This window comes from Chamaea fasciata, unplaced genomic scaffold (assembly GCF_029207755.1).
Source record: "Chamaea fasciata isolate MVZ Bird 193981 ecotype frontalis unplaced genomic scaffold, bChaFas1.0.hap1 SCAF_23, whole genome shotgun sequence".
Lineage (NCBI taxonomy): Eukaryota > Metazoa > Chordata > Aves > Passeriformes > Sylviidae > Chamaea > Chamaea fasciata.
In genome coordinates this window covers 941,947-967,888 of record NW_027094108.1, presented here as the reverse complement: position 1 = coordinate 967,888, position 25,942 = coordinate 941,947, and the positions used below count along the sequence as shown (strand labels likewise).

The 25,942-nt window shown below is 49.4% G+C and overlaps 1 protein-coding gene across 2 annotated transcripts in view; it reads right to left on the bottom strand.

The window, feature by feature from the left end:
• The window catches only part of RERE (arginine-glutamic acid dipeptide repeats), a 180,213-nt gene that overhangs the window by 117,009 nt on the left and 37,262 nt on the right, over positions 1–25,942 (bottom strand). For both annotated transcript variants that reach the window (XM_066202941.1, XM_066202940.1), the window contains exon 2: positions 5,351–5,815. In XM_066202941.1, the coding sequence (XP_066059038.1) occupies positions 5,351–5,669 (319 nt within the window). In that variant the 5' untranslated portion in view covers positions 5,670–5,815. The remainder of the gene's footprint in view (positions 1–5,350; positions 5,816–25,942) is intronic.

Genomic DNA, 25,942 nt, shown 5'->3' with positions numbered 1-25,942 from the left:
CCGAGTTTTCCTCCCCGCTGCTCACATGTGCAGCAAAGCTGCAAACAGTGGTGGAAGCGTGACAAACAAGGGGACTTTGCCAAGCACACGAAGCAGCACAGCTCCTGAGGTTGCTCCTATTGACAGCAGCTCAAAGTCTGGTGCCGAATTATTTCAACAGTCTCCCCATCACAATGGTAACAGACTTTCGGAAGAAGAGGAAAATACAGATTGCACCACTCCAGAACACGCGCTCGTATCAACCCTGGAGCTCGTGAGGGAAGAGAAGAGCACACCCCTGTGTGTGCAAAAACACACATCACACACCTGGTCCTGCACAGAACACGACAGCCTGGCCAAGACCTCCTAAAATAACAACGTACAGCTGAGAGAATCCTTCCCTTGCATTTCTTCCTCCTGCCCAAGCAACAAATCCAAATTAAAACCTCCCAGAAAATAATTAACTTTCCTCCTTCCAGCTCCAGCAGCCCAAAACACACTTGCCAGAACTTCAAAGCTTATAGAAAAAAAATATTTCCTGTTTGTATTCTGTGTATTTTTATACTGAATTCTGGCAGGGCCACTTTTCTCAGCACGCGCAGTGCCACATCTCAGTCCCTGCACACTGGAACTGCTGCCCAGTTTACCCAGTGCTCACCTGAAAAGCAACAACATGCTCTAAAACAGAAAATACCCGAGTGCAAACTGCAGGACCCCCCTTTGCTCCACCCTGTGCCAAACTTCCCTCCCCACCGGAACCCCCCAGAGCACACAGGAACTCTGCCGGGATCAGGAGATTTTGGTGATTCCTCTCACCCTGCCTCACCTCCTCCTGATGTGCTGCTTACACATCACTGATGCCACTGCACAACCAGAGCCCTGCTGAGGCCTTTTAATTCCTGCACATCCTTCTAGGTGCTCCTACGCAGGCAGAGCAAACAATGCCGTCGCCAGCTCCAGGTGACTGTCACCTGCGCTGCCCAGGCGCCCACCCAGACTGCCACCAGCACTGCAGGTGCCACCACAGCAGCACCAGCCCCGTGCCTTTGCTTCGGGAAAAGCCCTTCCTGAGGTGGGTTTTGCCAAAAGCCAGTGGTGCAGAAGGGATCAGGCTGCGTGGGAAATGGAAGGAAAATCAGCATTAAATGGTCTCAACTGAAATCCAAGAGGAGGAAAAAAAAAAAAAACCCAAACTCTCAGTCTTAACACAACTGTCATTGTCATCTCCCTATGCCGAGGAAGCCTAAAGCAAATGTGAACACACACCGTGCAACAAAAATTCATGCCACGCCAACAGGTGTTCTGACAACACCACGTAGAGAACTGCGAGGGGACAAAAAAAAAGAAGGAAAAAGCCCAGAGATCAGATTTGGAAGGAAATGGGAGGGAGGTTGTGGAAACTGAGAGGACAGATGGGGAACTGGGCCAACAAGCTTTTAGGAACGGCCACTGTGATTTCCAGCAAAGTAGAGAAGATTAATTGCATAGTGTTGTCTAAGCCCTGCTCAATTCTTTTTAATACATTATTTAAAGCTGTGCACGCATTCATTATTTCCATGCAAATGAATAAGAGCAGTATTTACATGGTAACAATGCAGGGAAACCTTTCACTGGAAAAAAAAAAAAACCCTCAATGATCTTGATTATCTGTTTATTTACAGTTTATTTGCTATTGCTCCAATACAGCTGCTGAGCTCAGCACAGGAAAAAAAAAAAAAAAGCAGAATTAAGTGCAGGATTAAGTACTCCACAGCAATGGGGTAAACACAGAATGAGATTTTAACCAAGAAATGCAGACCTTGAACTTTCCTCCACATCAGATGAGAGCACTTAAGAGAAAGAACCAAATGATTGGAAAGGATTTCCTCTCCTTAAAGCCCGGAAGATGTAAGCTGAAGACAGCTATCCCTTCTGCACACACCTTTAATTTCCATCTTTCTAATCCTTGCTGTGTCTCATTAATTTAAACTCTCTAATCCCTCTTAAAATTGATGTAATTTTCACCCTCAGCCACAAATGCATCTCCCTGGATGTAAGGAGCTGGAGGAGCTCCTTCTGTAATGGGTGCTAACTTGGGTTTAGAACCCCTCCAGCACAGGGATGTGGACTGAAGACCTCGCTCCTGATAAGAAATTACCTTTAAAACCAAACTTAAAATGGGTATATTCAGGGAAGGTTCCAGCCGTGCCCAGGTCCCTCCAGAGCTGAGCTCATGTTTGTTCCCATCGCTCTCAGCAGTTTCCAAGACAAGTTTTCCACCAGCACAAAGAGCCAACACAACAAAAGTTTCAGTGCCAGGGTACATCTCTCATGCTGATTACTATTAATAAAAAGTAATATTTAATCTGCAGGGGTTTAAGTCACAGCACAGTTACAGAATATCCCCACTCCCACAGACAGGATTGGCTTTTCCTGCTCCTTCCCCTGGACAAACTCCTCCAGGGCAGCCACAGCCCCTGCCCCATCCCACTGCAGGGTAAAACCGAGCCCACAGACTCATTTCCCATCTCCATCTGAAGCCAACCCTGTTTCCAATGAAGGCAGTGTATCACTCTGTCCTCCTGGGCCCACACAACAGCTGTTCTCAACAGATTCTGAATTATTTCTCATCCTCTGACACTGAAAATCAGATTGCCACCGAAGCTGACGCTTCCACGGGCTCCCAGTTGCCTCTGCTCAAAAACAAATATTGCCGAGGCACGAGCCCTGACACCGCGGCAAAAACAGCTCCTTTGCAGTGATGGATGAAAGGAGCTGGAATTGAAGCTGAAGCATTTCAGGAGAAGCTGTTCTGACTAATGCTGGCAGAGCTAAGGGAAAACCAGAGTGCTCCAGGCTCCTGAGGAAGGAGGAGGATGGAAAACAGCACCTGGACGTGCCCCCCACGCACAGCCACTAAAAAACTGGATGCAGCACTTCCAACATTCACATCTGATCCAGGGGATTGCTGTGCAGCACCTCGTGGAAAATGGGATGGATGTGAGCCCAGTGGATCCCCGTTTTCAGCCTGGAACCATCCCTGTCTGCCCCAGCAGTGTCACTGCAGGAACACCAAACTGCCAGGGCCCTGGGGGAACAAACCCCAAGCAGCACTTCTCAAGTGTTCTGCAGACAGCAGGGAAGTCTGTACTCCAAAAAGGGAGCTGGGTCATCTCATTTCAGTTTGAGATGAAAACATTCCCTGGCAGCAGCCACAGGTTAGACCTTGAATCCTTCAGCCGAGACCCTAAAAAACTTCCTGTGAGCTTGGCAGGCACTAAGAGGCACATCCACGACATGCAGAGCACACTGCAAGCTCCTGGCGCTGCCCCAAAACATCCCTGACCCCAACACTGCTCTGGGCACAGCCACAGCCATCAGCGGGGGCTGGAATCAGTGGAATTGCAGCTATGAGAGACCCTCAGTCACCCGGGCTGTATTTCACAGAGCACAGGGGCAGAGCTCCACAGAGCACTCAGAGATTCCCAGAAAAGCTGGAAGATGTCTCCACATCCCCCCAGCTCAGAGCGGGTCTTGCTCCAAAGCGGGAGTGAAGCATTTAATGCATTATCCAATTTGGCTTCCAAACTCCCAGGCCAGAGATTCCCTGTGATACACAGATAATTCGTGCACTGGAAAGCAGAGCAGAAAGTGGAAAGCTTCCAAAGGGGAGCCGACTTCATTCCCACAAGTCAGATATCACAAGGTACAGCCAGAAGCTTTCCATGCCCACCCACGTGTGTCTGCAAGGGAAAGGCTGCAGCCTGCCCCAGGACAGGGACAATCCCAACCCCAGAGCACATTATCCTCCAGGAGAGGGAGAATCCCAACCCCAGAGCACACCATCCCCCAGGACAGGGACAATTCCAACCCCAGAGCACACCATCCCCCAGGACAGGGACAATCCCAACCCCAGAGCACATTATCCTCCAGGAGAGGGAGAATCCCAACCCCAGAGCACACCATCCCCCAGGACAGGGACAATTCCAACCCCAGAGCACACCATCCCCCAGGACAGGGACAATTCCAACCCCAGAGCACACCATCCCCCAGGACAGGGACAATTCCAACCCCAGAGCACACCATCCTCCAGGACAGGGACAATTCCAACCCCAGAGCACACCATCCTCCAGGAGAGGGACAATTCCAACCCCAGAGCACACCATCCTCCAGGACAGGGACAATTCCAGCCCCAGAGCACACCATCCTCCAGGACAGGGACAATTCCAACCCCAGAGCACATTATCCTCCAGGACAGGGACAATTCCAGCCCCAGAGCACACACCATCCTCCAGGACAGGGACAATTCCAACCCCAGAGCACACCATCCTCCAGGAGAGGGACAATTCCAACCCCAGAGCACACCAACCCCCAGGACAGGGACAATTCCAGCCCCAGAGCACACCATCCTCCAGGACAGGGACAATTCCAACCCCAGAGCACATTATCCTCCAGGACAGGGACAATTCCAGCCCCAGAGCACACACCATCCTCCAGGACAGGGACAATTCCAACCCCAGAGCACACCATCCTCCAGGACAGGGACAATCCCAACCCCAGAGCACACCATCCTCCAGGACAGGGACAATCCCAACCCCAGAGCACACCATCCTCCAGGAGAGGGACAATTCCAACCCCAGAGCACACCATCCTCCAGGACAGGGACAATCCCAACCCCAGAGCACACACCATCCTCCAGGACAGGGACAATCCCAACCCCAGAGCACACCATCCTCCAGGAGAGGGACAATTTCAACCCCAGAGCACACCATCCTCCAGGACAGGGACAATCCCAACCCCAGAGCACACCATCCTCCAGGACAGGGACAATTCCAGCCCCAGAGCACACACCATCCTCCAGGACAGGGACAATTCCAACCCCAGAGCACACCATCCTCCAGGACAGGGACAATCCCAACCCCAGAGCACACCATCCTCCAGGACAGGGACAATACCAACCCCAGAGCACACCATCCTCCAGGAGAGGGACAATCCCAACCCCAGAGCACATTATCCTCCAGGACAGGGACAATCCCAACCCCAGAGCACACCATCCTCCAGGACAGGGACAATCCCAACCCCAGAGCACACCATCCTCCAGGACAGGGACAATTCCAACCCCAGAGCACACCATCCCCCAGGACAGGGACAATCCCAACCCGAGAGCACACCATCCCCCAGGACAGGGACAATTCTAGTCCCACACTGTCCCCCAGAACAGGGACAATAATTCCAAGCCCAGAAGTGCCCCTCCTGGCAGCCCTGGGCCCCCAGAGGAAACAAACCCAGGGCTCCTCACCTCCAGGACAGGGATAATTCCAAGCCCAGAACTGGCCCTCCTGGCAGCTCTGGGAACACAAAGCAGAGGAAACACCAACCCGGGGCTGCTCACCTCCAGGCCTGTACACCACGTCGTCCTCGGTGATGAAGGACGTGATCTCGCCGTTGTCGGTCCTCTCGTAGCGCGACTTCTTCTTGGGGGGTTTCTTCTTGCTCTTCTTGGTGGACTCCTCGGTGGTGGCACTGTTGTTGTCATTGTCCTCGTCCTCGCTGTGCTCGCTCTCGGCGTAGTTCTTGGCACCCCCCTCCAGGGTGCAGCTGCGCCGGGGCCGCGAGTTCTCGCCCTCCCTGCCCTTGTCCCTCTTGTCCCGCTCCTTGTCCCGGTCCCTGTCCCTGTCCTTGTCTTTGTCCTTGTCCTTGTCCGCCGTCATGATTCGCCACGTGCCTTCTTCTGTCCTCTCACGGCTGGGCCTCCGTGAAAGGTAGACAGTGAGCCTGGGCTTCAGTCTTCTGAATTTCTCACTCAAAGCCAGGAAAAATTCGACCACTCCAGCAACCCCAGCGTTTTAGAAAGGTGCTTGAAGAGGGGAGGGGAGAGAAAAGAGAGAGAAAGGCCATGTTAGTATTCCAAATTCTTCCAGTTCCCGGAGATAAAAATTAAAACCGAACAAACCCCCGCATCCCAAAGCAAGTCAGCGTGGAAAGCACAAACAGGAAAATGCAGAGCAGCCTTCTGAAGGCTTCACAGAAATGGTAACTTCAGTGTCGGTCAATGCTTGGAGCTACCTGCATCCCCAAAAAAGATCCCTCGACCCCTTAAGAAAAATTCTTCAGTTCACTGCAGACACGAAATAACGTCTTGGATGGGGAGAGCTCCCTGAGAACAGTGAGCACCGTTACATCCCTTGATACCTGGAGCCAACAGGGAGCACGCCGGGGCAGAAAACAAAACCCATCAAACCCTTCCGAAAGGACGAGGGCAAGAGCGAGAGCGCCCAGCTTTTATCTGGAAGCAAATGAGGGAGTCCAGCGAATGGCTGCACTGTTTTACTTCTCACAAACCATGCCCTACAAAGCTGGTCCAGGGGAAGGGATGCCATCTGCCACTTCCAGGGCAATCTGTTAGCAAGTCCTGCCCCTACCCTGCTTCTCCAAAAATAGAGCTAACCTGTAATCCACAGATTACAGGAATTAATTAATTGAAACCAAAGCAAACCGCGGTAGTTACAACTGCACTAACGAAATCTGCTTTTCCCCACAGAAAAGCAGGACCTTTCATGAAAGGAGGAGATTTCAAAAAGGAGGCATTCAACTCACAGAGATAAATTCTCTTTTTTTCCCCCCTTAATTCCCCAATAATGCTGAATCTGCCCACACCCAATTGCTAAGTCCCCAGGAAGCCCCTACGTGGTGCAACTCAGAATTAGCCCACGGTGTGGAAAGCCAGCGGGGCAGGCACCTGAGAGCACCGAGTGCTCGTGCATCAGGCTTTTAAACCACGGCAGAGAAGGAAAAAGGCTGGTTTGATTTTGGAGCAGCCAGCTGAGCAGCCCCCGACCCTGCGCACTGGAAACTCCTCCAGCCCCCAGTATTCCTGTCCCTGCTCCTGGCAGCAGTGGGAGCAGCACAAGAGACAAATAATTGCTTCCGCTGCTGCAAAACGATGGTTATTATTTTTAGGTGTTTATCGTTGTTAGTTGTTTGCTATTGTTAGATACTTATCTGTCGCGGAGTATCTATTATTAGTAGATATTTACAGTAGAGGCTCCGCAAGGAAAAGGCCTTGCCAAGCCTTGAAAAGGGGGAAATGGAGTTTTGGCTGTTTTTTGAGGCTGTGCCTGGGGCGTGTCAGCATTCCCTGAACCAAGCCAGCAGGCAGGTAGGAAATGCTGTTTGCTCTGGCCCTGGCAGCAGTGGCTGGGGTAACTCACAGGGGATGTGATGGAAGTGCACCGAGCACCAAATGAACCTGTCAGCTGCCAGGGAATGGTCAGAGCTACAGCCTGCAGGCTTTCTGCAAGAAACATTAAATTTCTTCAATTTCCAGAGGTGAGGGAATTCCCCAGCACCAAAGCTTGGCGTTTTTTCTATTGCTCTTCATACAAAGATCACTTCAGTGAAAGGATCACACCCCTCTTCTGGCACAGCTGCAGCTCAAGCACTTTCCTTTGACTGCCAAGTGCAAAATGTCCATTTTTTTCCCCCCCGGGTTTATTTTCTTTGCACAACACAGCTCTGCATGGAAGAGTAGCACTGACTAAACAAACAGCGTGTTCAGGTTATTTCATTTACTGGAGGGCTGTGCAAGGATCGGCGTGTGCCACACTTGGCTCAGTCTGCTCATCTGTGACATTTCCACTCAAATGGCCACTTCCCTCCCAGCTCCCTTTTCAGGGGGATCCCGTAAAAAACAATTGTCACAGCCACTGCTTTCTTACGTAAATATATCCCATTTCCCAGACTGTTTCACTCCAAACACTCAACTTCAAAGATTCTGCAGGATTAAACCAACACCACCGTGAAGCCCTGAATACTCCTGTCTGAGAATAAGGCAGCTCCGTGACTTCCAGAGGAGCTGTGACAGGAAAATAAACCACCCCACATCTCACACGTTCTCTCCTCACCCACCGCGGAACGGGAAGCCGCCACAAACTCAACGCGCAGCCTGAGCACTCCTCACCAAAATGTGACAGTGAGAACTCAGCTGCTGACTCAACATCAGGCACCAGCCACAGCTGCTGAGTGGGCTCAGCACTTGTGCCACTCTCGGTGCAATCATGAATGAACACAGGACCCAAAAAACACCATCACGGGAGCTACAGAAGCACTGGGAGCCTTCTTCTCTGCTAAATATTTATTTGCCATTAGGTATTTATCTGTTATTAGGCTTGTTATTTTCAGGTGTTTATTATTGTTGGTTGTTAACTATTGTTAGATCATTATCTGTTATTGTAGTAGATATTTAGAATTGAGGCTCCACAAGGAAAAGGCCCTGCCAAGCCTCTAAAGGGGGGAAATGATGCCTTGAGTTTTAATTTCCTGTATTTCAGGTTCTGTGGTGCCCAGGGGTGCAGCTCTGAGCTCACAGTCAGTGTCACTCAGCTCTGCACACGGCAGGGACACAAAACAAATCCTTTCCCAAATGGAGACCAAGGACAACTCTCAGCCCCAAAAGCACAACCAAGGGTGGCTGAAGGGAGAAAACAAGGAGGATGGGACCTCACAGCCTGCAGCTGAACTGGACAATTCAACCCCAAGATGCAAATGGACCAAAACTCATAAAAGTGTGAGACCTGGTGACCGTTTGCCCATTTTTGACCATTCTGGGACCATTCTGTGTCCACCTTGGGCATAGCCCTGGCCAGGCTCTTGTCCTGCCCAAGGTGTGTCCTTTAAGGCCTTTCAGTAAATCTCTGCTCTGTTCTCCAGCTCTGCCCAGTCTCTGTTCCAGCTCAGCCTGCCCAAGGCATCACCCTGAAGCAAACTGGGCTGACACAGTCACACAGATGTTGGACTCAGGATCCGGGCAGCACTGGAATCTGGAGTGGTTTTGGCATTTTTCTGTGCCCCGGTCATTTTTCCCTGGCGGTTGCTCACTCTGTCTGCCCCAAACCCCACCAGAGCAGCTGCAGCTGTCATTCTGCCCCAGCAGAGACACCCAGGAACAGCAGCACGGGCTGAAGGGCACCGAGTGCCTTGGACAGAAACTCCCTGCTCCTTCCAGGGGAATCCATCCCTGGGAAAAGCCATGGAAGCCAAAAGGGGAACGATCACTTCACTACAGCTGGGTGGGAGAACAGCCCCCGTCCATTATCTGCTCAATGCAAGCTGAAAAACCCGAGGAAAAACTTCACTGCAGTCACACTCCGAGACCTTTTTGCTGTTGTTTTTTACCTGCAGCCCCAGGATGTGGCCACTTCTCCAAGTAAGTGATTACACGCACTCTGGGGTAACTTTCTTTATCTCCACCCACTCTGCTATCACACTTGCAAGGTCTTTTTTATCTTAAATTGTTTAGAGATCAAACATGAACCAAAACTGTGTTTGCAGAGTTACTCACTGAAGTCTCCTATTCTCTGCTTTGAGCAGATACTGACAACTTCCCATCGTCATCAAATGTTGATATTCCTGTTAAAATGCTCAGGTCTCCCGCGATGAGGAAACAAGAATCTCCCACCAGGATTTTGGAGAAATCCAGCAGGCACGATTTAACCTTTAACTTCATCTAAATATCTGAAGTGCAGAAGTTTATAACCATTATTTTCAGCTGATCATTACCCCACATTCACCTGGTTCAGTGGGGGTTTTTTCCCCCTCCCAGCATTTTAAATCTAGTTCAAATTAAAGTTTCAGCCTTTTTTGCAGCCACAAAACCCTTCTCACACTCCAACCCTGCAGAGGAGGACATCGCTACTCCACAAGTTACCTGCCCCACCGAGTTATTTTGTCTGCACACCTGCAAACCCCTGTCAGAGCAAAAGGCACATTAAGTACTTAAACCTCTTAACCAGAATTAGAGAGTCAGGTTTTAAAGATAATGTGAAAGCAAGTCCACCAGAAATGCTACGAGACTAACAGGAAGGCATCTAAGAATGCAGGGCAACTAAAAATTGGGAGAAGAGCTCCTTTTTCTCATTTTAGCAGGACAGATCAATCGTTTAACAAGATTTGTTTGGTCATGTGCTACCAGTCTTAATAAACACAACAGGACCATTCTTCTGTAAGCTTTTAGTCTCATATTGCCAGATAAAAAGGCACTGTGTTTTCAGCAAATGCCAGATTAAAGGAACTATGTGCTGCCACTGCCAGAGTTCCTGCCACGGAGCTTTTCTAATTTTGATGTCAAGGAAGAATTTTAACTCAGTTTAAATGCAAGGGATTAAAACCAAAAATAAAACTTTAAAAAAAAAAAATTTAGAAAGGGAACAGAGAAAACAGCCCGTAAAGGTTTCCCCATATATTCAGAAGGTTTTAAGAAAAGCTTTGAGATCATTAGTGAAAAATAAACCCGATAAGTCAAAGATGAAGGAAAGGAAACCTCAGCTGCCAGAGAGAAGAAGAGCTGAACTCAGGACTCCAGGAGCTGCGGCTCAGCCCCCCAGCCTGCCCGGGGCAGGGAGTTTCCAGCCAGCCCACACTGCTCCCAGGCCCTGATAAAGCTCATTAACTGCAGGGGAGCCACACACCTTTAACCTCCAGCTTCCAGGAGAGGCTGGGAACATCTGTTATCAACTTTCTCCCACATTCTTCCCCTCTCGCCTGTTTGCCGTGGAAAACCTGAGCTGCAGATACTCAGAGGGACCAAGCCTGTGAGGAGCTGATGCAGGATATCCCTCGGAACATTCCCCACTCCCAGGGTCCATCCATCGCCTCCCAGTGCCAGGCACTGTGCTCCTGGCAACAACACACCGGCAGCTGCAGGCTGAGCCCAAATTCAGACACCAGCAAAGGAGAGGAGGGGAAAAAAAAGCAAAAAAAGCAAGAAAAAGTGAAAAGGGAATACAGCAAAGAGTTTTACCCCACTTTTCTTAGACGGTTTTTCACTGCTGGGGTGAGATTTTACTGAAGGCACTCGCCCCAGCTTCGAAAATCCAGATCCTGCTGGGTTTGCCTACAGAATTTTCCAGTCAACCACCACACACAGAGCCAAAACAGAAATCTCTCCCTGCCAGTAGTACACAGACACACACAAAACTTTTTTCCCCGGAACATTAATGCCCCAGCCAGTAAAAATGTTCATTTTCCTCTGTCCTGTGCCAACGCCGCTGGTGCCCAGTGGGTGCTGAAGGGGTCCCAGAGCCTATTCTGGAACACTCAGGGGACAAGTCTGGGACCCTCCTGGGAAGAAGATTTGGCCAAAACTCCTATCAAGCTCTTAGGAGTCTCTCCAGTGATTTATGCGCCTCTTCCCGTTGTCTCCCTTATCTCCTTCCCCGGGTTTGGAGTTTCTAACGCAAACACAGCCCTGGAGCGCTGTGGCCAGCACTGGCCACTGGCAGTTACACTTTTACAGCCCACAGCCCTTGTGAGCCCTCTAAGGCCGTGAAACTAAAGTGTGTTTGTTCACTTTGGGCTGCTCCGTGCCCCCCATCCCCAGCAGAGCCAGGGCAGGGGGAAGAGGCAGCCCTGCTCCATCAGCCCTGCGAGCTGGGAGGTCACTGCCTCTCCAGCCCAGGCACACAATTCCAGGTGTTTCCCACGACCTTTCCTGGCCCGCTGCTATTTACCCGACTTGACCCGGGCCAAGCAAACAGGAGATGTCACATTTCTGAGCCAGAGCTCGGCAGGGCAGTGCCCCTCGTTCCACCCACGCTCGCACAGCCCTGCCGGGGACATCGCTCCGAGATCCGGGTCCAGGGGCTGGGACACACGAGATGTGCAGGTGACAGCTCAGATAAGATCATAACTCCCTCTCCTCAACACATCCCCGACGGTACACGGCTCACAGGAACAGGGGAGGAGCGGCAAAGCGAGATTTCACACGGCAAAAACACCCCTGCCTTTATCCAGGGAAAAGTGACAGCTTATTTGGTGCCTCTTCAGTCACATCTTCAAGAGGAAAGTGCCAGGGAAGTACCAGGCAATCACGAGGATTCTGAAGGATTGGTGTGGCAAGGGCCCAAGACAGCAAAGTAACATTTCCCTCCGTGTTATTCTAGTGGGCAGAGGGAGGACGAGTGGAACAACTTTCTATTTGTGAGAGGTCAGAAAGGACTGAAATTCTACAAGAGTCAGCTTTGACCACAGAGCAGACTGAAGGGCTGGGGATTAGATTTGGAATGAAGATCCCAGCTCCTACCTCCTCCAAAAATGGATGGGCAATTTATGCACCCCGTCCACAGCGGCGATGTGACTCCACCTGCTTTCAGACAGTTTCACACACATTAAAGTAACGCCATCCCAAATAAGCCACGTTTTCTCTCCACACTGGTTCGAGAGCAGCAACATGAAATCAATACAGGCTTAGGAAGTTTCCGCACTGCCAAAATTAGCAGATCAATTAGCCAGGCTCTCTATTCCATCACTGTGTGGTGAGGGAGGCAGGAAACACTCACTGTGACACTGGGGCTGCTGCTCGGGTGATCACCTGAGTGCTCAGCCCCCCTTCACCTGGCTGTGACACACAGAACCCCGAGGGCAGCCCCTCCCCAAATCCCTTTTCCCCCCATCCCTGTCCCCAGGGAGCTGCAGGTGCTTTGCAGGTGACTCCAGCAGCAGAGAGCAGCCAAGGTGCATCGGCAGCAGTGCAGCACAGCCCTGCAGCTCCCCTGCACTGATCCCTGCCATTAACTGCTGCTCAGAGCTCCTCTTGTCATCTCAAAAGCCGCTTTAATGGCCTCTGTAGTCAGAACACATGGGAGCAAACAGACAATAAATACGAAGGCGTGTATTTACCCTCCTCTGAAGTCATTCAGGCTTACTGTAAATGATCGCCACAACACAGGGCTGAGTAACGCGCAGCAGCCATCCCATCACGCCATCAAACCCCAGAACTTTCAGAAATGACCATCTAATGCAGGATAGCTCTCTCCTGTAGGGCAGGGTAACTCCCCCGTTAGGGGAGAACAGGCCCACGGGACCTGCAGAAGCTGCTCTTAAAACAAGAACAATTACCTGGGGAACCTGAAGTCATTTGGAGCCATGAGAACATCTGCACTGTGAGGTTGCTTAACAACATTTAGGACAGAAAAAAACCCAAACATTTTAAAAGTTGAAGAAAACCTTGCTGTTATACGCAGCAGTTTATTTTGAACAGATAGACAGACTTTGAGGAGCAACAAGGGTAAACCCTGCGAGTGTGCAGATGGATTTCCTGACAGGCAAGTCTGTGGCAAAAAAAAATAAAAAAGAGAGAGAAGTCTGCAGTATTGTTACTGAAATAGGTGAAATAAAAACATCCCAAAGGGCTGTAAATTCAGGTCCGGGAAATACCAGCAAAGAAATCAGAGCATGAAGAGAAATTCCTGGCACACAGGAAGAGCCAAGCTAAGGGGAACAGGAAGGAATCCTTGCGTGGAACAGAAGCACGTGTCCCATGGTTTTATGGGATGCCTGATTATCAAAGTCACCAGCACATCACACCCTTTGCTGCCTCTAGGTCACTTATTTTAAGACAAAAATGAATTCTGCACAGTTCTGGCCGCAGTCATTTGCGTGTGTTTATAGAATGGGCGAGTGGAACTCATCTCCAACTCTCAACTAATGCCAGTTTCCACTCTGAATTTTATTTGGGCGCCTCCATCTCTGGAACACGTCTACAAACACTTACAAAACTGTCCCTCCCTGCATGTTTTTAGCTGAGTTCCTCTCCACTGGATATTCCATTTTTTAAATGGCTGAGCACTCAGCTGTCCCCTCGCAGTCCTTTCATCCTCCAGAAAGCTTCAAACCACAGTCATTTAAATCACCCAAAAGAGAGCTAGACCAGGTTATTTTTGGAAAACCCCTTTGAGCAGGGAAGGCAAAACCTCTGGTGTTCAGCCACATGAGCTGTTTTATTTAACTCCAGACACAGTTGTGCATCTGAGCTCCTCAAAAGGGAAGAGTAAGTGCAGGGTGGGCTCCTGACCAGACATTCCCAGGGAAACGTGCCTATAATTAAAGCAATTTCTCTCCAAAGAAAGCAGCATCCTGAGATTTAGAGACTATCTGTAAGTCTGACTAAAGCTGTGCCACTTAAGTGCTCCATAAAATTCCCGAACAGTGGAAACAAAGAAACCCTCCTCCAGTCAAAGGGCGGAGGATGGTACGAGGTTATCAGGATGAACCAGAGATATTAAAAGTACATTTTTTTTTTTCCTTGCCCGCTGTTTTAAAACACTTCCTGCACAAGCACGAAGACAGATGCTATTCCTGTCTGGAGGAACTGCCTTTAATTCCAGCCATTGGTCTGGTTTTCCTCCGAGGAGAGGCTTATTTCGGCTAATGACAGAGCAGACGTCAGAGCCCCTTCCCCGGGAGCCCGGCGCAGCAGCGCTGCTGTAATCAGGAGATTAAATGTGCTTATTCATGTGTGAAATGCAGGCCTGAGCCCCGTCTCACATTAGAGCCCGGCTGCAGCCTATTCCTCATCAGCTCAGAATGCTTAACAGCCGAGATGGATTCAATTACACCTCGCTTCCTTTATTGCGCTCCCAGAAAACACTCATAAATACCCGGCGTTTAAAGCAGTAAAACCTCGCCGCTGCAAGGGCGACCTCTGATCTTTAATCTCCGCCGGCACCAGCAGGTTCCGCCACGAGGCTGCGGGCAGGTGATGCGGGAGAGCGAACAGACACAGCCCTGGGCGAGGGCGAACGAAGCTGTGGGACAAGGGTGCGAGCGCACAGAACTCGCCCGGCGCGCAGCAGCCCCACAGCGGGGCCGGTTACCCCGCAGGGCTCTGCCGGAGGGCTCCCAACGCCTGCTAAAAGGTATTTGCAAACAGGCTCTGTGTTTCAGGGGATCACGTGAGCTCTTGCATGACCTCAAGTGAGAGAAACCAAAGCTGTCAATGTCAGCCTTTGACTTCCAGCATGTTTTCACCCCAGAGCTGCATCTCGCACATCGCAGTGCCCGAGGTGAGCTTCCCAAAGAACCCACGCGCTGCCCGGCTCCCGAACTCCACGTTTCTCTGGGGCCATCCAATGGTTTCTCACTGCGCAGACTTTCAGGGGGTTTTCCCTCAAGTCTGGTTGGCTTTTCTGGAAGTCAGAGAGGTTCCTTCTAAAAAAAAAACCCGCATAGTTTCAAAGACAACTGAGAAATTCACCTCCTCTGCAGCCCTGTCACTGCTCCTGGGCAACAACCGAGGTCCTGCCCAGATTTGGAGCACTGTTTTTAATAAAAGGACCAGCTCTCACACACTGGGTGTTTCAACTCTGCGAAATCATGTTCAAACAGCAAAGTCTCTGCTGCAGGAGTGACCCCATCACTCCCAGCCGCCCACCCGAAAGTGACTTCACCACCAGCCCCATCTTCCATGAGAGGAGGGGGAAAAAAAAATATTAAGAAACGCTCCAAGTGATTAATCTGCTTCTAATCTACACCGAGAGAGGAAATACTTTAACACTGCATGAAATAACTGCTGGCTGTGGTCACGCTTCAGACATTAATATCATTTCTGCTGGCAGGGCTCTCAGCAGAGGCTCCGAACTCGAGTGTGGCTCAGGCAGGATCTGCTGTGGCAGCACGAGCAGCATCCCTGGGTTTGGGTCTGATCTTGTAAGCCGCCGAGAACAGGCTGCAGAGGAAGACCTTAAGCCATTGAGCACAGAATAACCAATGCAAATAACCACTAAGCTCCACACGAAATGTGGTGGCCTCCTCCACGCTGTGCTCCCACCACACCTCATCCCGCGCCACCAGCAGAATCCAGAGGTCCTGTGGCAGCACTTTGGGTTTGTGGCCTCGTGCACACGAAATAAAATTAAAAACAAAAACGTAAAACCTTCCCAGCTTTCATAATGACAGGCTAATGCTCCGTGACACGCAAATGAAGATCACACAAGGCCTGCACCGCACTGAAAGCAACTCCCGAATGGAGGTGATTTTCCTGAAATGAAGCAATGTGAAACTCCTGGCTCTATTTTCAAGGTGAAGCTTTAAGGTTAGACACCACTAACAGCCCTGAAACAACGTTAAATGTTTAATAAAGCAACCTGCAGGCTGTAGTGGACGAGACACCAGACTAAGCAGAGCCCCACAAACTGTTCAGAGCAGTCTTTGATCCATCTCTGACCAAGCAAAGCCTTTATTCCCCCAATAACAAACTGGGGTCACCATATCTCCTTGTTCTTTCAAATGAAAAACCTGTGATCCCTCAGCAACCAAAGACAGCAAAACAAATTACATGATTTATTAGGGATCTGATGCACTGAAGTTTCCCTTGTAAAAGCTCAGCTTTGAAGACTCCTGGCTGTGAAGTTTCCATCATTTAGTGCACGTGAGCACTGAGCAGCTGAACAAGCAGGAGGGAGAAGGATGTCCTGTCAGGCAGTGTGCTCTGAAACACAAACCTAATCAGGAGCTGACTTAAGAGCTGCTTTCAAAACACTACACAGGGAAATTCACTAGGTGCCAGTTGCCCAAGCAACTGGGACCTAATTAAATCCAGCCAGCACTTGAGGGATTAAGCTGTTCCCTCCTGCCCTCCTCCAGCCTCTCCCCTGAGATAACACACACAGCTATGCTCAGATTTATTACTTGCTGACTGCTTCTCACATATGCTGATCTGGCCTTTGAATCAGAACGAACTTTGCTGGAAGTGACATTTCAAAACTGTTTTCAAAGTTATGTACTATTTTTTTTTGGTCAAAACATGAAGTAAAAAGCAATGTAGAGCGTTTTAGGATCTAATGGTATTGATAAGACCAAGAAAAAAGAAACTCTTAGAAGGGTATTTGGAATTTTCTCAAGCTCTCAGCCCAGTAGCCAAGTGAGAAACTTTTCATTATTTCCCACCAGTGCTGTGAGCATCATTTCTTCATCCATTGCTTCCCAGTCAGGGATAACTCCACACATGCTGCTCAGAGTTTAAAAAACAACCTCCCATAACAGTCCTTTTGGAGAGGGGGCAAAAAACCCCACCAACCCAAAACCTCCAGAAAACAACACATCAAAGCAAAAACCCCAAACAAAGCAAAAACCACAGCAAGAGTCCTAAACAAACAAAAAAATCCCTATATAAATCCAGACCGAAACCAAACCCCAAACCCTAAGATAACCACTGTCTTCCTCACACATTATGCTTCAAAACAAAAATAAACTCAAGTTGTCACGAGCACCATTTAGGCCAGAAGAGGCAGGGAAAGTTTCAACCCTCTCCTAAAGATAACCACGAGGACGCTTTTATGATTTAATTTATTCCTCATCTCTCACCCCCAGCAACTCTCTGCACTTCAGCTGGGATGTGCACGGAGCAGAGATGTCCCTGTCGGGAGCTCTGTCATGCCCCTGAAATCCTAAACCACTGTGAACCCCCCACGAGTGAAGAGAACAAGAGTTATATTTACCTTTGGCATCTGGGATGCCACAGCAAGCCCTCAGGAAGAGAAGACCGCGGCCAAAAGCATGGATTCAATCAAGTTTTGTGCCAAAACAGAACTTTAGACGGCAGCCTTTGTTAAAAAAAGCCCGAGTCTAAAGTTCAGCGTGTACATGTTGAGCTGCATTCCAGTTTATATTGCTGACTCCTTGCTCTGAAAATCCACAGGAGCTGCTTTGCCCAGCTCCACGGAGGTTGTGCATCTTCCCAGGGCAAAGAGCCTCTGACTCCAAACCTGACACCAGGAGTCCCAACCCTCAGAAATTCCAGTGCAACTACCAAGCCCAAGGTAAGTCAGGCCTGGTTGGACTGGAAATCACAGCCGCATTTGTTTTTCACATCATCGCAGTCACAAACTACACTACTTCATACATCTCATTTTTGCAAAAAGACTGAAACCTGATTTTTTTTTAGTCTTAACAACTTCACGGGAGCATCTGGCGACGCGCCACTCCAGTTCCAAACTGAGCACCGTGACTGCTTTTTCCAACCACCACCTTGGCCTGTGCCAGGGCAGCAGAGAACCAGCACGAGATGAAGCTGCAGAAGCCCGGCTCAGCCCCTCCATCCCTCAGTCTAACCCAGAACACACTTCCCTCCCTCAGCGACTCCTCCCAGTGCAAAAGAGAGCAGAGCCAAGGTGAAATGATGTCAAGACGTGAAAAAGCTCCCCCAAAGCCCACACAAACAGATGGCGTCGTTTGGGTTTTAAAAGCTGCTCAGCATTTCCAGCTGCAAGTGGCAAATAGCAGACATGCTCCGAATGTGCAAACGATGAGATCAACACAAAGGGGCCAGTGCAATTCCTGGTGAAGGCAGGCAGAGTGCTCCAACAGCCTGCACCCCATCTTCATACACCGGTCATAATTACTTTATGGCACTGGGAGAGGGCAATTGCCTTCCCAACAATCCCATAACCTTGGGCTGCTCTTAACTCTTCAATCCCAGTTTTAACTCCAAGCCCGGGCTGGGGCTCCAATTTGAAGCCAGTTACAGCAGTCTGATGTTAAACACGCAGGGAAAATGAGTTCTGGCTCGCGTGCTCTCACACATCAGCACACAAGACACCAAAGAACATTCAACTATTAAGCAGGAACTGCCATATACACATAAAAAAATCCATTCCCAGCTCTAATCTCGAAGGAATAGCTTTATTACCAGGAAATGGAAATCTGATTTTTGGCTTCTTTGTTAGATTTCAATAGGAAATGGAGCAAATACAGCGTGTTTTGACTGCTTGGAAGAATAAATTCTGCAGGGATCTGTTACTATGTCAAACTCGGGGAAAAAAAGTCCCCAACCTTAAGTGCTTGAATTGTATTGACTCATCTCATGGCTCAGTCATTTCCACACTGCCTCGTGATCTCACTGGGGCTGCCTGAGCTCATCCAGGAAACCTCTCAGCAGCAAAACCCACAACCAGCCGAGTTCCCAGGTTCAGCCTGTGCCTGGGTTAAAAAACCTGCTGTGGGCAAGGACAGAAATGCAGTGAACTTCCCACAGTAAGGGCAGAACACCTTAGACTGCAGATGCTGCTGGAACACACTGCCTGCCAGCAAAATTGCAGTTTTACTTCCAAAAAAACAAGTCATTTTGAGCTCTACAAATAAGCAGATTCACAAAGGAAACATTGCCAGAGCCAAGGCATTTTTTTTTTCTAGCTAGAATCAAGAAAATTCAAATCAGCACTTAAGACAAAATATATTTTGTGCACAAAATTGGTGCTACAGAAGCAGCAATTATCCACACCAAAACTGGTTGCTTTCAGTAAGAGGTTTACCTAATCACAGCTTTTTACAGTCAGCTCATTTAAAAAAAGGGAAAAATAAGGACCGAAAAACCTGCAAGTATCAAAACTTTTAGGCCCCGACACTAACACATTCCAGGTTTGTTATTTCACACTGTATTGTCATCTTATGAAAATGAAAGTGATATCCGTTCACAGAAGACCCATTAAACCAAGTTTCCTTTCAAAATGTGCCATTCCTTCCCAAGAGAAGAGCACAGCTACATCGTTAATGCTGAATTTACAGCCTCCACTTCTTCTGCACTTCTGCTAACATTAGGAAATCCCTGAATTCCAAACGCACCAATTACACACACACACACAAAAAAAACACATTATGAGAAAATCTACACATCACAACTACTGTCTATTCCACTAGTAAAACACTTATCCAATTACCAAGCCCTTTTCTTGGATAAACTTGACACAAATGTTTCCTTGGGAAGGCCAGCTTGTTTTAATCATTTACATTTTTCAACACTGTTTGTTCTCACTTCGTATCCAAAGGTCAGAACACAAACCACTACCCCAGGCAAACCCTGGAATAAAAACTATTTTTGTCCACTCTTCTGGAAAGAGTTTCACTTCTGCTAAGAAAGCTGAAGTATAAAAACCAGATTTCCCTGTGATTCATTTCAAGATGCCTGACATTGTTTTCCATGAAGTTGCCTGATGGATTTTATGGGTCCTCTTTATTTATCTGGGAGTGTTACATCATTAAAGGCTTTTCCAGTCTTTGGTAATAGAGAAATTTGTCCCGTGTTCTGAAATGCTGGAGAATCAGCCAAACAAGGAGCAAGGCTAAGCAAGGTCCAGTTGACACGAGTCTGAATGATGCCAGCGGCCCTGACACAGCCCTCCTTCCCCAGTGCCCCTCCTGACACGGTTTTACACACATTAATAAAGATTTGCACATTAATCTGCCCGTTAGGGGCTGGTGATTACTCCAGGCAAAGCTCTCCCCACTGCACTGAACGTTTATATCCACCCCCAGCAGAGCATCAGGGTGCCTGCTCCTCAGGACCACAGTGGTTAGAAACACTTTCGCATTTTATTTACCTTTAAAAGGCAAAGCAGAACTCCTCAGTGCTCTCATGTGTCACTTACAGTGCCTGGCACTTCAAATACACGAAGTTCAAGGGAAAACACAAGTTATTCTAAAGCAGGCATAGGTATCTTGGCCCAAACATTACAGCTCAGGAAAAGGAATGAAGCTGATGTGCAGCTTGTTGATCCTGTCCCAGGAAAGCAGGCAGAGCTGAGCACTGCCTCCAGCAGCTCAGGCTACACGGAATTCCTGCTGAATTCCTACATGGAAGCCCTGGAAAATGCTGCTGGTCCTGTCCAGTCCCCTGTCAGCCAAGGAGCCCAGCAAGCCCCCGAGCACATCCCACCCTGAGAGCCAACCCTCAGCCCAGCCCGTGTCCTGCACACCCTGCTGCCTCCCTGCGCAATTTGGGATTTGTCTGACCGGGACCAGCAGCAGCTCCGAGGCCAGCTCCACGCAGGGTTTGGACACCCTGGGCTGGCAGTGGCCGCTGGGCAGAGCGACACAGCCACCAGCAGCCCCTCCTAACCCAGAGGAGTGGACAAAAATAGGATTTATTGCAGTTTGAGTTCTGGCCTTTGGATACAAAACTCAACCCTGACTCAGTCAGAGCCCAGCCCAAAGACACAGCCTTCACCTGAAAATCACTCGGCCAAAACAGCCCAAACTCAACACCCTGCACCTATTTCTACGCCCTGCCTCCACAGCTGCTTGTCTTTCCAGGCTCTCAGGTGAGATATCCTGTTAGCCACAAATATCAACAAGTTACAGAAACGCCGCTCTGCACTGTTTTAATCCTGAGCAGTGTGTGCCTTCCAACCCAACGCACACCACACCAGCAGAACCTCCCAACATCTCCTGAAGAAGTCCCAGAGCAAGGAACAGTTACCATGTGCACGCTGACCCAACACTCACAGCCGGGTGTATAAAGCTGTATAGCCATTAAAGAATTAAAGAATAAGCAATGCAGAGATCACTTCTGGCTACCCTGAAGCAGAACAACGGGCAGCATAACCCCCCTCCACCCAAAAGACAAGGAGGTTTAGGATTAGTTCAGTGATAAACACTCATTTCCTTCCCCACACACAAAAATCAAACCCAGCTCTGGCAGTGAGCAGTTAAGCACTCCACAGGAGACAAAGCCCCGTCTTCATCACCTTCACACAAACAAAAGTCAGCAAAACAGGGTTGGAGAGGCACATCAAGGGATTCTCTACAACCTGCAGTAAAATTGCAGAGACAGGCGATGCGTTCTGACAGAACAGCTGTACACATCATTATGTTAATTAAAATTAAAGTCTCATCTACTTAGCATACAAGCGATTCAGTGAACCTCAGTGACAAAAGGAAGGAACCATTTCCTCAAAGGGACATAATCACACACAACTGGAACAAGTTGTCTGCTCACACTGAAGGCCACGGCAGAAAGGAGATAGCAAAGTATTCAAGAAACAGTCCTGGCTATTTTGAGCAAAACAAAGCACTATCAACTCTCAAACACACACAAAGGAAGTGGTCGGATAGATTACGTCAGCCCTCGCCTCAATTCATAAATCCTAACCACAAAACAAGGCAAATTCTGAGCTGCCTCTCTCTGGAATCCTGTTTAAAGCCAATACACGCAGTTTAGGTCTTAAAATACGCTCTCCAACAACACTCGCTGATGCATCACTTTCAAACAGCGACCGGGGGGTGAAAAAAAATTGTGTAATCCAAGTCAATTCTATCGTGCTGCCAGATCAAATAACATTTCGAGAAGTGCCTGCCAAGCACCCAGCCTTGCCAGAGCACAATGAGCGCTCGAGTGCTCGGGACTTAAAACCACCTTTCACTGCTCCCAGAGATCTTTATAAAATAGTTTAAACGCTACCAAATTACAGGGTTGGAAAAACAAATAAAAGCTTTTAAAATGCTGCTCCTGCACCATTCCCGGCTCGCTGTCAGGCATCTCAAGCGTCTGTCTGGGGATAGTCACTGGGCACAGGGATTCAAAAACGCCACCGTGCCTGTAAGAACAAAAACTCCGAGAAATGTGGAGTCGGTTGCACGTCTGGAACTAATTGCCTGCAGATTAACGGCTTTACATTGGAATAGTGCTGTCTGTGGGGTTTGAAATCCAGCTGACTTTAAACCGAGCTCCCAGAAGAAACATATCTGCGGAGCATCTGAAACTACACTTCACCGGGTCTCGACTCGCCACTTTCTTCTACTTCGTGCCCAACGTTAATGTTAAGTTTAAAACAACAAAGAAAGGGATTAAGCGGCCTTGTCAAGCGCCATTTCCACTCCCCGACAATTAAAGCAGCCCCATATGGCTGCAAGGAGCCATCCAGGCACACAATGCCCCACGCAGGGCAAAGCCACATGGGCTCCGACCAGCTTAAAACCAATCGCAAAACAAAGCAGAGCCGGTTTCTTCCTCAGGAAACAAAGTGGCCGAGCAGGTCTCCTGTCACTATCTTAAGACACCATTAAACGGCGTTAAAAAAGTTACACCACACACTGTCCCAATTAGCGCTTCAAAGGCATTCCATTGTCCCGAGCGCAATGAAAAAGTACTTTCTTCCAGGATAAGGAAAACGCAATCCTTATCTCCTCATCTCGCCTGCTTTTAAAAAACAGAATTAAACACAGCAGTCCGGTTACCCGAACTGTTTATATTTAGAACAGGGAGGTAAAGCATTTGTTATGGAAAAAGAAAAAAAAAACAAACCACCAAACACAACCCTGCAGCCTTTAGAGCGTTCTGAACTTCCCAGGCCAATAACAACCTACCCACGCCTCACCTACCAAGTCGATCCAACTTTTTCTGGGAATAAAAAAAAAAAACCAAACCAAACCAAACCAAAAAAAAAAAAAAAAAAAACCAACACCAACCCGGGAGCAACCCAGAGCGGAAAAGAGAATTAAGCCAAGCCTTTCCTCCATCCAGGCAGTTATCGTTGGCCAGGTAACAGCCAGTCAACTTGCGGAGAGCAGCCTGAATTCTCCTGGTGGGGAGCACAACTTGTAAAGGCGGCACCGAGTCGCCCAAAGCCCTGGGGGACACGGGGGACACTCACCGGGAGCCGGCCCCGCTCCGGCGGGAGGAGCGGCGGCGGCAGCAGGAGGAGCAGGAGCAGGAGGAGGAGGAGGAGGAGGAGGGCTCCGGGAAGGGCAGGCACGGAGGAAGCGGGGCCGGCAGGCGCAGCTGGTGAACAAAAGGAGGCCCCTCCGCCGAAGCAGCTGCGGCCGGAGCGGAGCGGAGCGTCCCGGGCCCGCCGCCCCCCGCCCGGCCCCACGCAGCGGCCCCGGGGGCGGCTCGGCCCCGGCCCCGGCCCCGCTCCGCCTCCTCCCGCCTGGGCGCCGCCGGAACCGGGAGCCCCGTGATCGCCGGCAGAGCGCGGTCAGCGAGAAATGGCATCTGCGGGCGGCACGGCAGGAGGAGGAGGAGGAGGAGGAGGAGGAGGACGAGCAGCGCCCAGCCCGAGCATCACCCCCCGGGGCCGCCGAGCAGCGCCGAGCTCGGCACGGCAGCGCCCGGCCCCCGGCACGGAGCTCGGGGGTGGGGAAATGCAGATCCGGGGGTGGAGGAGCCCTCCGTGCGACCAGCCCCGGCACGGCAGGGCAGGAGGTGCCTGGCCACCTTCGGAGAGGTTCGGCTGCCCTGCCTTCAATTAGTGAGCCATTTTGTTCGAAACCTTCCTTCCCACCCCACCATAAGGAGCAGGAATTCATGTGCTCAGCCGAACGTGTTCCTCTTAATGGGATTTAATTGGACTTTTTTTATAAAGAATGAATGTTTGTCTTACTGTGCATCTCCACGCAAGCCCGTAACTCATCTCCCAGTGTCTCGTGCTGTTCCTCAACACCACAACCGTGACCTTTCAGTTGTTAGTACCGACTTAATTTTAGAGCAAAGCTCTGCTATTTCCCTTGCAGAATTGCATGCAAAACAAGTCATCTATGTAATCCATTACCTTGGGGCAACGTACACTTTATCCCTGCCAAGCAAATCCATTTCCTAGCCGTACAGTAATATTTTACCTATAAAATAAATATGGGAGTACACCACCTCTGAGCTGGTTTTACAAAGTCAAGTTTAAAAAAAGAAAAAATTAGGAAAAAATGATAATCATTAAGGTTCACAGACCCGGTTAATTAGAGCAACACCCTCAAGTACTGCCTGCCAACTTCATCTTTCCAGAGGCTGCTAATTATTTGCAGTTGTGCATATTCCCGCTATTTCTCCATGCCAGTTTCTACCATTTTCATAGCAGAGTCCTTCAGCAGACAGAGACCTAAGTTTGAAATTCATTCTGTACTTTCTAGAAATAGCTCCCCTAAAACCACCCACCCAGGCGGAGCAGCTGATGAATTCCTCGGCGCCCTGGCCGCGTGGCAGGGCTGGTGATCAATACAAATTGAGGCTGCTGCAGGCACGAGCTGCACTCCTGCAATATTCATGGTCCACCAGCTCCTGAGCCAGAGCCTGTCCTCGCCAGACCTGGTGCAGAACAAGCTTTGGAACCAAGAAGGCGTGGGATAACTCCAAACCTGCCAGAGCTGCGGCTCAGCCCTCGAGTCGGCACAAAGCGACCACATCGCCTTCATCCTCACTCCTCGATTTTCTAATCAAATGTGGCCCAGCACCTGGCAGACCCTAGAAGGGAACTGACTGCTCCAGAGTGTGTTTAAATCAGCGTTTACTCCTAATGACTTCCAAAAGAGCTTTCCAGCAGGAAGTTAATTCAGGCCAGGTTTCATCATTTGAAAAATCCCCCGTTGGATGGTTCTTGTTCAAAAACACCTTATCCCTCTAGGGCAGGTGACCCAGCCAGCCTGGATCACAAATCCCTAAAGTCAGTATACACTGGGAAAGTGCACTCAGATAATAGTAATAATGATTTTAAAATGCGTGGATTCCTTTGTGTCCCGTTAGGGTGGAAGTTGTTCAAACAGTGCAGAGCACAGCATCTGGCAGTCTGAGCACGGCAACAGAACTGGAGACTATTCCTGAATCTCAGACACCGTCTTGCAAATCCAACACAAACCAACTTCCGAATTCAGCAGTGTGGGAGATGGCAGAGAAAATCATCTCAAGTCCCATCTGTTTGTATACAGCATTCTGGAGATCCTTGAATGAGCAGAACAGCCACAGCACTCAATCACCGACATCAGAGACAACTCAACTTTCACTAATTGGCTTTCCTAGGAGATATGGAGATCTGCCCCCATTTCAGAGACTAAAATAAAAAAAACATGCACAGAGTACAGCCTCAAGCTCCATTTTGCAATAGGGACTTTTTATCTTGTCTTTTGAAAATGGACTATAAAAGGTCTTTTCTTGGTGCTGAAATACACCTTTGCTAGCCACAGCATTGTGAACTCACAACAGCATTTCTGTTCGTGTCCCTCCTGAAAGGTGGATGTCTGAAAAAGGGGAAGAATGTGAGTTACACATTCACAAAGCCCATCAAGACCAGGCAAAATCTACTTCCACATGGGTCAGGAAAATAGACTGGGAAGAGGAGACCTTGAGTGGAGATTCTGTGCGTGGACAGGGGTGGAACCACTGCCCAGAGACCTCTCCCTGCCCTCTGTGGGGTTTGGTCCGGCGTGCATCAGCGCTCTGGTGCTGCACAATGAAACAAAGCTCGACTCCACCACCTGCAAAATCCATCCCAGCTTTCTTGGCAGGCTCCATTTATCAAAACAAGCCTGTCATGTCGAGTACCATTAACAGATAATGAACTGAGACAAGGGATGCAGTTACAAGCAAAGCACTCCGCATGCTACAGGCCCCAGCACACAGCCAAGGGAGCTGATATTTACTATAAACATCATAATTAAATAGAACACCTAG